Source organism: Hyaena hyaena, unplaced genomic scaffold (genome assembly GCF_003009895.1).
Source record: "Hyaena hyaena isolate Hyena2069 unplaced genomic scaffold, ASM300989v1 scaffold_75, whole genome shotgun sequence".
NCBI classification, from domain to species: Eukaryota; Metazoa; Chordata; class Mammalia; order Carnivora; family Hyaenidae; genus Hyaena; species Hyaena hyaena.
In genome coordinates this window covers 3565982-3578713 of record NW_024080707.1, presented here as the reverse complement: position 1 = coordinate 3578713, position 12732 = coordinate 3565982, and the positions used below count along the sequence as shown (strand labels likewise).

The 12732-nt window shown below is 40.4% G+C and overlaps 1 protein-coding gene across 1 annotated transcript in view; it reads left to right on the top strand.

The window, feature by feature from the left end:
* SLC35D1 (solute carrier family 35 member D1) overlaps positions 1–10316 on the top strand; it is a 51178-nt gene extending 40862 nt beyond the window's left edge. Inside the window, exon 12 of the mRNA XM_039233442.1 lies at positions 5157–10316. Coding sequence (XP_039089373.1) covers positions 5157–5265 — 109 coding nt within the window. The 3' untranslated portion in view covers positions 5266–10316. The remainder of the gene's footprint in view (positions 1–5156) is intronic.
* The last annotated feature ends 2416 nt before the right edge of the window (positions 10317–12732 follow it).

Genomic DNA, 12732 nt, shown 5'->3' with positions numbered 1-12732 from the left:
ATATGTTAAAGTGAAGACTTAGTGTTGAATTTTAATTTTTATCGTAATTTTTATCTTCAGGAAATTTGTAATCTAGCTGGGAAGATTTATTTCCAATGTATGGTGGGTACCTACCAAACATTGTGTTAGGCAGTGGGGATAAAGCTGCTATCAAAACTGCTTAAAACTCTTGCCCTTCATGGAGTTTTCCTTTTAATAGAGAAGACAAAAAATGAGTGAAGTTATAGTGAGTGAAGTATTTGTTGTGGTAAATGTTAACTGTGATGATAAATAGTAATGGAGAAAAATGAGGCAAGAAAGGGGGGGGAGAAGGAGTATTGCAGGGGATTTGGGGCACTTACTGAGAAGGTTACATTTTGTGAAATACCTAAAAAATGGAGGGGATGAGCCACATCAATTTCTGGAGGGAAGAGCAAGTAAAAAGACCCTGAAGTGTGAGTGTTCTGGTGTATTCAGGGAACAAGGGAGGCCAGTGTGACAGCAGTAGAGTGGATGAGATGAGATGGGGTGGAGTGACAGATTGAGGACTACTTTTAAGAGAGAGGAAGACAGAGGGTTTTGACTAAAGGAATGACAAGATCTGATTTAGTTTTAATAGGATTACTTTGCCCACTATGTTGAGATTAGGTGGAATGAGAAGGGAAGGTATGAAATGATTGTTAACACCAGTGGCTTTCATTCATATAGGAATCATAAAGCATTTATAATAGCATTTGGCATTTATATGGTCTTAATAACAGCCACGAGGAGGCATTTCTACACGTTCTCCTGAGGGCTTTCAACAGCTGTCATCACACAAATGTCACAAAGTAGCTATCTAGACTGGTACCTCTCATAAAGGCTATGGTTGTCTGCGTGAAAGACTTCATAGAGAAAAGGACAGTTAGGTGAGGCCTTGAACCGTAGGTAGAATTTGGAGTGATGGAATACAGAAGTGTGGGTGTTCTGGCCATTGAGTGCTGCATGAGCAGAAAAAGGCATGGAGCTAGAAATGCAGATGTTGGATGGGAGACTGGGAGGGTGGGCTGTAGGTACTTTAATGTGGCTAGAGTAAGAGAGATTTCACAGGGGTACTACTGGAAAAGTAGGCCAGCACCCGAGTGAGTACCTTGAATGCCTCTAACAGAGGAAGGAGGAATACCCAACTTAGGAGATACTGTGAGAGTTTCTACTGACCCACAGATAATAGGGATTAGGTAAAGATTTGTTACTCAGTATAGTTAAGGCCTCTCTGGGATGACCAAAGACAAAGAAGTCTTACTATATGGAAGACTCCTTGATTTTCTGAGTGAACGGGTATGCAGCCTTGAAGATGAAGAAAAGCAGCAACTGGCATTAGCTCGTGGTGTGCCTTGGCATTTTTATCCCTCTTGGATGTCTACTGTGTCTTAATTAGGTCTTTTGTGTCCTACTGTGTCCTAATGATCTATTGTTTCTATTATATAATTTAAGTATAGAATTTAAATTATGTAGTTAACATAATTCTATGTAGCCTCTTGTTGCATAAATTATAGAATTCTCACTTCAGTCCTGTAAGAGTAGTATTCTAATTGCCGTTTCACAGATGGACTCATTTCACAGAACTGAGGCTCTGAGAGTTTAAGTAACTTGTCCCACATCACAGAGCTTTGTAAATGTCAGAGTAAATAATTATGTGGCTTTTATTCCGTCCTTTGTCACCTCTGTGTGTCTCTCTTTTCAAATAGGAAAGCTCTGGAAGGTGATATATATAGAGGCAACACAGCTCTGCTTTACTTGGCTGGTGAGAAAGATGAGAAAGGGCTCGCTAGATGCTGCCGTGTGGGGAGTTAATATGGGGTGTAGGAAGAATGTACCCAGAGGTTCAGTTTCAGTTATTTGGCAGGAATTACTGTATGTTAAGAAATAGCAGTAAAAGTCAAACTGCCTTGGCTCATTGGTTTGGGTATAGATTGACATATTTTACATGTGGAATATAGAAGGCAGAATCTAGTCGGAGAGGTAGAGCTATCTGGCTAGACACGTGAGCAGATATGGCAGCCACAAAGGGAGATGGACACAGTCTGGACCTTAGGACTCGCTGCTCTCTGGCTATGGAGTTGCTATATAGAAGGCATTTTTAGCATATATTTATCGAATGGATGTCTAATTCTCTGAGGCTGGTAAATGTGTCCAGAGCTGTAAGTCTGGAAGAGATAGATTGTGTTTGTGTGACTTTGGAAGAGCGGAAGCGGTCAGAGCAGATGAGGCGGCGCTGTTCAGCATTTTTCCAGCCAGTCTTGCAGTATTCTAACTCGACCCTGTCTGTAGGGCATCGGAGCCTCGTCTTTTTCTTCTGTTTATCACCTGGGTCTGTCACAGCATGTTCAGTGAATTAATGGTAGTGCTGTGATCTCAATATTAGGCAAGTGGAAGATTGCTTGAGATTTTATAAAATGAATCTTTAGGATGGTCAAATGTATAAATAACAAATCCAGAGTATCAGAAGTCATCATATCTAATGTGAATATTTATGGAGCCAGTAGATTGAGAAGTTGTTTGTTTAAAGTAATAGAAGATACTAATTCCAAACCATTTGATAGTGACGTATCCAGATTCATATAGATTCATATCTGGCCTTTTTTCCTTTCTTTTCACCATCCTCTTCTTTCCCTCCTCCCAGCCCCCTCACCCCCTTCCCATAGTGCCTCACCCCTCTGAGTCTGGGAGAGGCGGAGCTGACAGGAAGGAGGGAGTAGGGAATATATATCTTCTGATTGTTTACCATGTGCCATGGTTAGGGCCTGGTTCTTTATGCAAGTTATCTCATTTTATCTGCAAACAAACCTAGATAGGTAATATTACTTCTATTAATAAAGAAATAGAATCTCAGAGAAGTTAATGAATTTGCCAAGCGGCACAGAGCTGACAGTATATTCAAGATTTGAACCAAGACCTAACTCCACAAAGTCCATGTCTTTTCATTACACTAACTATGCTAGGGATAGGGATATGCTAGGGACCTGAGGGTCCAGGCCTCATCCTTAAGGTTATTCCAGGGTATTCTTTGTCTTCTTCAATCCTGCACTGCTCCATTGTTTCTCTGCAGGTTTAATCAGCTTAATATAAATATCAAAGATTGTCTTGACAGGGAAGATAAAGAAAGCATTGTTATGTTGAGGTTGTCCTGGGAGGGGGAACCCAGAAGGCTGGATGTTGTGAGGTGGGATGGGGCTGGAGGTGAAGGGAAATTGTCATGTAGATGTGCATGTGAACCTCAAAGAATTTTTAGCTTTAGTCCAGAAGGCTACAGTAAGCCATCGCCTTAGCCCAGCTAACAGGGAAATCATCTACATAATGCACTAGAAAACCTGAAGAGTTTCCAGAAGAGTCTGAGAGATCAAATTCCTTAAAAAAAAAAAAAAAAAAAAACCCAAAAAGGAAAGAAAAAGAAATGGAAAAAAAACTACCAGATAAGAGAAAAGATGAAGCTCTATGAAACCGGCACAAAGATTGGGTTTATGAGGCTCTGCAGGTTCTTTGGGCCATCACAGATACTCAGTTCAGCAGTTACTGTATTGCCACAAAGTGTCAGCCCTGTGCAAGGGACTCTGTAGAGCTAAGAGTAAGGCCTTAGAAATATAGAGGCTGATGGGAACAAAATAAGGACTGGGTTCTGTTCTATCAAGTGGAGCAGGGGCCATAAGGGAGGAAGCTGTTTCAGTGGAGAAAATCAGATTGATATGGGTTTTATTCTGGTCCATTATTAGGATGCTTTGTGACCCTCAGCAAATTATCATATGACTCTCGAACTCAGTTTCACCTTGAACACCTTGCCAGGGATAGTGTACTTTGTAGGAATATTGCCATGGCGGATGTAGATAAATGCATCACATGTAATAGACTTTAGTAAATGGTCACAATTTGATGATTAAGTGCTGCCTGATCTTCCTTCCTTGTTTGTAGGAGCTAGCTAGGCATTCTTACCCTGCTGCAACTGGTATGGTGCTGGCATTCCAAAACCTGAAGAATAGAACTAATTTCAGATAAGCAAGTTTGTAAGTCAAGGGGTCAGGCAAAAGATAGTGGGCCCAACCCAGGACAGGCACATCTGAAAGCAGAGTCCAGGCCAGGCTGCCAGCTGGAGACCCAAGAGTCACGGGTGTCAGGCTTAGCAGAAGAGCATGTCAGAACAGTCTAGAGTGTCTCTCTGAGCTCCTCCAGTTTACTTTCACTTAGTGACTGGGGCAGGAGGCTGTGTATCCTATGTGGGTTTGAGGTCCCCACAGAGAATAGATAAGTATCATCAGTGTCCCTAATGTGTGAACCCTCCCTGGTGGTCAGTGCAGTGGACAAGTGAGGGTTACGAGAAATCAGCTGAGGCCAAGGGCTCTCCACTGTGAACTTGGTTCTAGTCACACAGCAGCTAACTCTGTGAATCCCCTAGGACCTGTATGTTTACTTAATAATTGGTATGTTTTTCATTCTTATTAAAAATTTCATTTCTTTGTTTTGACTGATTTGTTTTGAAAATCCAGGAAATAGAAATAAAAAAGGAAATCACCTATGAGCTCACTCACCATCTAGATGTAAAAGCCATTAATACTCTTGGGTTCTTCCTAGACTTTTTTTCTGATGCATATCGATGTACAAATTCATGTTTATTTAAATGGGATTAGACAGCATTTAATGTTTTGTGAGATTATTTTTTTCATTTAAGATGTCATTGTCTGTTTTCATGTTATATGATTTTATGAGATATGTAATATTCTATTGTATGAATTTATATAACTCCCCTTGGAGACATTTACCCTTCATCTAATTTTCTGCTATTATGAATTTTGTGGTAAACACTTTCTTGATAAGTCTCTGAAGATGTACACAATTCCTCCATGGAGTAGGTTGCTAGGTCAAAAGATAAGCAGAATTCTAAAGTGTATGATTTCAACAAGTTGCATTCCAGAAAGGAGGTATAAAATTGGCACTCCTGTTGGCAGGTATGTGCAAGCATTCATTTCCTCAGAGCATCAACAGCAGTGGCTAATGCCATGATGAGGGAGCATCTCTTCTTTGGTAGATGAAAATTCCATATTCTCTGTTTTAATTTTACGTGCTGTTGATTTGTGATACCTCACACCAGTCTCCCTTTCATCTGCCATTCCTTCCTTCCTCCCTGATGGTGTTTTTCTTTTTTGCAGCATTGCTGGGAGCCTGGTGTATTCCTACATCACTTTCTCTGAGGAGCAGCTGAGCAAACAATCAGAGGCCAGTAACAAGCTGGACATTAAGGGGAAAGGAGCAGTATGACCCAGAGGATCGCTTCCACTACTTAAGCCCAAGCTTTTGATCAACTGAGAACACTGGCATTTCTTATATAGACATTCAGGTGTCTTGATTATGGAGAAAATAACCATTCCTTTGCACTTGTACAATCTGAGGATTGATTGCTGCCTTTTAAAATTTTATGAGAGAAACTTATAATTGAGTCTATTTTAAATATGCCGTTGGAATTAATTTATATCAAACTGGAAAATGTACTTGGCTCTTTAATTTATTTCTTTTATGCTGACAATGAAATATCAGTGTTTTGAAAATATTTTATTCCATAGTTTGATAGCCAGGTGTCCCTTAGAGCTGCGTATATAAAGTGCTCCAGGGGGAGCCTCCTCATTCAAATTGCTGCTGCATATTGAGGCAGCTCAGCCTTCCTTCTGCTGAAATGCAGCCAAGTATCTAAAATTTCTCCTTTTTAAATTTTCTTAATGATTGCATTTTCTTCATAAGGATATTATCCCTGCATTTGCTAAAGATGACAACTTTGGCACTAAAAAAATACAGATACCTTGAAGTTATATTGGTTTCCATATTGGCTTCCCTGGGAAGTCATGGGATGGGCAGAGTGCATTCCTTGGAATTATGCTATTCCCTCTTTGTTGTGTAAGATGGGGATAATGAAGGTATGGAGGAAGGCGGCCATCTATATAATTCATTCATTCAGCTGAAATGTACTGGGTATGTAATATGTGCCTGCCATTATGCTAAGTGCTGGGGGTGCAGAGATGTTTTTGGAGGTAGTTGAATGATCTCACCCTTGCTATTGTGACTGAGGGTTAAGAGAGAAAACTTAACTTTATGATCCATTCAGAAGATGCTGTCACTCTGAACAAGTCACAGAAACTTTTTTCAGCTCTTAGAAACTGTAAATCTATAAATGGGGTTAAAAGTATCTGCTCCTGTCTACCCCACAATGGTGCACAACCGTATGCTCCAGTATGAGATGACATGTATGTGAAGAGCGGCATTTTCTTTATTTATTTTTTTAAAAATTTATTTTTTTTTTAAAGTACACGCTACCTAACATGGGGCTTGAACTTGTGATCCCAAGATCATGAGTCGTATGAAGAGCTACATTTTGTTGTAAACCATGCAACTCAGTGTTTCTTCTCTGAGTGAGGATGGCAGGCAGGCAAGGTGGCCGCTGTCTCTTTCATGTGCTTCCCTCCTCTAGGTTTGGTTGCTACTCTTTTTACTCCTCTTTGAATTAATACAACTAGGTCTTATATTTATGAATGGATTGGTTTGAGGGGAAAGCCTTTTAAGAGGTTTCTGCATTGTCAAGGCTTGGTCTTTGTTCTGCATGTCGGTGTTACAGCCATCACTATCCTTTCTCCTTAAATGGCATAAGTATACCTGTGTCCTTTCATACTGTTATCTGCATCCTGTGTCCCGTGGCTTACCTTATGAGCACATCACCTTTCAAGACCTTTGCTGCATCCTGGGAGAGCAGCTGTGAGTAGCCATTGCCTGAATTGCCTCTTCGGGCAGGGAGGGGGTTCACTCACACAGCCCTGTGACTTGGCACAGAGACATCCACCGACTTTGAGTATGAGTGTTTCCACAGGCCAGTTGTGCAGTCAGTGTGGAAGAGACTGGGTACTTTTGCACTGGTGCACACTAACTTCTCTTTCATTGGTTTGGAATCCACAGGGCTCTGCTGATCTAAACAATTAGTATTTTGATGGCTTAACAGGAGGCCTGGAAGGTTTTGATTTCTTTTTATTTTTAAAAAATTATATTGAGGTCATTTTCATGTTCCTGTGTTTCCTTTATTTGGGTTTGTCTTTACTAAAGCCTGACCAGTGTTGTTGGGTCCCTAGAATTAGCCTCATGGCCAGCTTCCAGGCGCAGATCTCCCAAGGCTCACTTTTTTTTTCCAGGATCACCTGATCTGAGATAATTCAGTGGGAGCATCGGATATTATCTTGTGTAAAATGATTTTTATTATCTCTGTGTTACCAATGAGAAAATAAGACTCAAGAGAAAGTAGGTGACTTGTTAATAAGTAAAAATTCACATTTCTTTCCATTGAACCATGCTGCCATTTTCCTCTGAGGAAGTGAGGAAATGGGGATGGCTGGCTGAGTCAACTTGAGCGTTTTCAAGGAGGCAAGTGCTTGGTTGAATTTGGAGTCAGAGAGGAATAGGCTTTGCAAATTAGGGACAGTGATGTGTCACTCTACATGCCAGAGCTTCTGTCTACCTTCCAGGCTGGCCTCAGTTGGTAAGTGTTGCCTGATGCTTCCTGGTTTTGCCTAGGCACAGTGGAAAGGCCTTGTGAGAGCTAATTTTAGTGGTTCTCATTCTTCTTATATCAAGGCACATGGAGGGAATTTGACATTAGAAATCATTTGTGTTGTAGAATTTCTCATCATGAAAGGCCTTTGCCTCTGTCTAGAGCTTTTGGGCTAAAACTCCAGCAGGAACTAAACTGTTTCTTGGGGGTCAGGTTCCTTGAAGATCTGTCATCACTCCAGGTTTAAGAAAATCATGTGTAATTACAGCCTTACTAAATGCACATGACCTTAGGGCCTGCCACCTGTGCTGAATTTTCTGACTGGCCAGAAGCAGTACAGCAGGTCACAGCTTCTGCCCTGTTCTCTTTCCCTCTTTGACTACCACCAACATATCAAGATAAGAGAAACCAGCCTGGAGAAGTTGGAGACTGAATAGACTGTCCAGCCATTTTTGGAGTCTTTCAGTTATGTGCAGGCTTGGCTATAGTGCACTAGAGATTTACCTGGTACTCTAACATCACCCAAAATGTTTGGATTTTGCCCTAAGGTTATTATCTTAGAAGGCAAAAATTCTGTGGCCTATTAATTACTTCCTGGGAGAACAAGAGATAGCTTTATAGTTAAATCCTTAAATTGTCCTTTGAGACAGATGAGCTGTGATGAGAGTTTTGAAAATCCAATTCTGTGACTGGTGGCTCCTCTTCTTGAGTTAATGACAGTAAGGTCCTTTTTGGCCTGTCTGCTTTTAGTTGGTGCCAGATTGATTCTGGTCTGGTTGACCAGACTACATGTTGCCAACATGTCAGGTGACTTTTAATTGCTTCATCTGGCTGTTGACTTTATGAGTCATTTGTAGGATCCAGCGTGCACGTAGGTTTAAAACACCATGCATCTGCAAGTTTTCTGTAGTCCTTTTGTATCAAGAATCCATGGAAAGTTCAGGTCAGTAGATATAGATTCTTCACAGAAGGAACAGTAGAGTTTCATATTTGACTGCTTTGGAATAGTGCCTAGGATTTTGGGCCTGCTTTCGTTATTATGGTTTCATCAGTGAGCAGACATTTTTTGAGCATCTGCTTTATGCCAGGGCATTATGCCAAGTTTTGGGGAAACCACCCTGAGCAGGACATAGTTCTTGCTCTCAAGGAATGTGTAATCCTTTAGCCAGACCCATAGTGAGAGAAAGGAGATGAAAGATGAAAGCAGTCAGTGATTTGTAAGTTAAGAGCTGCCTGCAGGTATCACAGATTAGGGTGCCCCACCCACCCATGAGCTGAAGCAGTTTTTTAATCTAAAAGGACTTTACAACTCAAACTACTAGCTCTGAGACCAGTGCCAGGCCGTTAGAATTCAGGAATAGTCTGGGTTCCTCCTTCCTCTACTTCGCATATTGTTTCTTCCCCATAACTGTATAAAATAGACATACCCCTTATCTGCAGTTTCTCTTGCCTCAGTTTCAGTCATCAGCGGTCAAGTGAGGTCCAGAAGCACAGGATCCTTCTGACATATCGTCAGTAGGTCAGTAGTAGCTGAATGCTACGTCACAGTGCTGCGTCTTTCCCCTCCACCTCCTCAGCAGGCATTGGATCACCTCACGCCATCACGAGGGTGAGTGTGGTACCCTAAGATACTTTGAGAGAGGACACCTTCACATAACTTTTATTACAGTTTATTACCATTTTTCCATTTTATTATTGTTAATCTCCTACTGTGCCTAATGTAGAAGTTAAACTTTCTCATAGGTCTGTACGTGTAGAAAAAAGCATGTGTAGGGGTCGGTACTCTGTGGTTTCAGGAATCCACTGGGGGTCTGGGAACATATCCCCTGTGAATAATTTCTCCTTATGAACAGGGCTGTAGTTGATTTTTCCTTCCTTGAGGGAAAAACAATAATATTCACAATAAGTGAGACAGTGGATGTTAAACTACTCAGCACAATGCCCTAGTCCATGTGAGGCACTCCGCAAGTGTTGTTACTGTCACTGTTTCATGGTGAGGCTGTAGGCAAACTAGATTCTTAATCTGTGCTCCTTAAATGCTGGAGGCCCGGGCAATATGTGTATTTCTTGAAAAATGTGACCCTTTATTTTGTTGTCCCAAGAATGCTTAAATAACAGTAGTCTTTTTTTTTTTTTTTAAATACCTACTGGATATAATTGTGGCCATTATGTGATGCAGGTGATTCCACCTGTTTTTAAAAAGGAACAAAATTACTTCTATTTTGATGGTGAATTTCAAAACAGAAGAAATTATTTTTATCTTCCCTTCAGAATGAGGATTCAGATTGGTGATTCAGTTAAAACTTTCCCAGTTGCTCCTCTGCAGGCCAGACCTGCCTTCATCCTTTTTCCACGTTGCCTGTGAGCCTGCATTTATCTCAGTTGTTGGTGCTTATAGACTTCTGGCACCATCACTGTCTTCTTGCTCTTACCTTAGGGTGCCACTTCCTCACGGAATGAAAGATATTCAGTGGTGGGTTTTTTTAAGCTTTCTTTTTTGAATTACTTTAAAAAAAAGAAATCTACTGGTTAGATTTATTGTCTCAAAAAATGTTTTTAGAGATTATTTTGTTCATAAATATTTCTCATGCTGATCAACTGATTTTTGTCTACAAATGTTGGCCTATCATAGTATTTTTTCAATACAGATCCTGTTTACCAAATGACCATTTTAGTGGTTTTAAAAGGTACTAAGGATTGAGATGTGTAAATCAGGTGACATAAACATGAAAATTATGTGCCTAAATATTTTTGTAAAGGTGTCAAATAAATACTTTTTCCTGAATACATGTATTAAAATTCCTTTCTAAGTGCATACAAAGAGCCATATGTCTACCACATTCAAGAGGATGGCATCCAGTTAGTTGATTGAAACCCGGTAATAAAAAAGTTTGCCCCTGTGATATTGTGACTTATAATGGAAATTTATATTTGGTCTTTGTCCCTGTTCCTCCTGGCACATAGCTTCCAACACTCTTATACTTTATAAGTGGTAGAAGAGTGTCTTTTGTTATATTTAGTTTTGTTCCCAGTTGTTGAAATAGCTCTGTAGCCATAAAGATGAATTGAGTGTCTTTTATTTTTCATAATGAGCCTCTTTTAACCAACTCCACCTGACTTTGTTAAGAACAGGTGGGGGCTAGTTGTGGGGGGAACCAACCATGGCAATTTGTGGTGTGAGCTTTAAGGCTCCTTGTCCCAGCCCCCTAGGTGAAGGGGAGAGGCACTGGAGGCTAAATCAGTCACCAATGACCAGTGATTTAATTATGTCAACATAATGGAAGCTCCAGTAAAAATCCGTGAACTATGAGGTTTGGGTGGCTTCCAGGTTGCTGAATACATGGAGGTGCTGGGAGGGTGGTGCTCCTAGAGGGGGCAGGAGGGCCCCACGCCCCTTGCTGCACACCTGGCCCAATGTATGTCTCTCTTCCATCTGGCTGTTCCTGAGGTATGTCTTTTTATAAGAAACTGGTAGTTTAGTAAATAAACTTTTCCTGAATTCTGTAAATGGCTTTAACAAAGTATTCAAAACTGAGGGGGGAGGTCCTGGGAACCTGGATTTATAGCTGGTTGATCAGATGCATAGGTTAACAACCTGGACTTGTGATCTGCTTTGGAAGGGGGTGGGAGGAAGGGGTCACAGACGTGTGGGATTGAGCCTGGGAGCCTTGTGGGAATTACAGGACCTGATGCTAACTCCAGAGAGAGAGAGTGTCAGAACTGGGTCATACTTAACCCAACTGGTGTTGCAGATTTGTTTCGTAAATAGTATTGAGAGAAGACACAGGAAGAATTTTTCCTTTATACATACAAGTATTTTGTATGACTAGCGCATTATGATTAAATGTCCAGTGTCTCTGGCACACTTGTGGCAAATTCAAAAGAAAGAAATGCTAATCTTTCTACTTATAAAATATTTCATCTGCTTAATCAGCTGTCTAAGCCTCTGAGTAGCTTTACCAGGATATAACCCCAAAATAAGATATGCTCATCAAGAGAGGCATTTTGGTACAGGTAAGCTCAACTGAATTTCGTGTACATTAAGGCTTTAAAAACGATTGTGACAAAATACCTATAGCACAAAATTTACCATCTTAACCATTTTTAAGTGTACAGTTCAGTGGTATTAAATCTATTCACATTGTTGTGCAACCAGTCTCCAGAATTTTTCATCTTGAAAAACTGAAATCCATGTCCATTAAGCAGCTCCCCATTACCCCTTCCTTCCAGCCCTGGGCAGCCACCATCCTACTTTCTGTCTATGAATTTGGCTACTCTGGAAAACCTCATATAAGTGAAATCATCTGAAATCAATCCCTGGCTCATTTCACATAATGTCCTTGAGGTCCATCCATACTGTAGCATGTCATCATAGTTCCTTTTTAAGGCTGAATAATATTCTATTGTGTGTACATAGCACATTTTGTTTATCCATTCATCCATTGATGGACACTGGCTCACTACCACTTTTGGCATTGTAAAATTGCAAAAAATGGGTGTCTTAATCGTTTCAGCTGCTGTAACAAATTACTGTAGAATGGGTGGCTTAACATTTATTCTCACAGTTCTAAAAGCTGGAAAGTTTAAGATCAAAGTGCTTGCAGATCTGGTGTCTGGTAAGAGCCTGCTTCCTGGTTTGTGGAATATCCATATTCTCTTACCCTCACATGGTGGAGAGCAGAGACGAAGCTTTGTCTTGCTGCTGCTTATAAGGGCACTAATCCTATGGTGAGAGCTCCATCCTTATGACCTAATTACCTCCTGAAGGCCTCATCTCCAAATATCATCACATTGCGGATTAGGGTTTTAACATACGATTTAACATGGGGATTTCACATATGTTTTTTCTTTTAAAATTACTGGGTCATATAGTAATTCTATTATTGTTATTATTTTTTTGAGGCATTCCCGTACTGTTTTCTGTTGTGGGTGCATATTTTACATTCCAACCAGTGTGCACAAGGGTCCCAATTTCTTCACATCCTTGGTAACATTTACTTTGTTTTACTGAAAGTAGCCAGCCTAGTGTTTGTGTGGTGATCATATTGTGGTTTTGATTTGAATTTTCCTAATGATTAGTGGTGTTGAGCATCTTTTTATATGCGTGTTGGCCATTTATATACTTTTTATGAAGAAATGTCTACTCAAGTCCGTTTTTTAATTGGACTTTTTGTTGATTTGTCATTCTTTGTACATTCTGA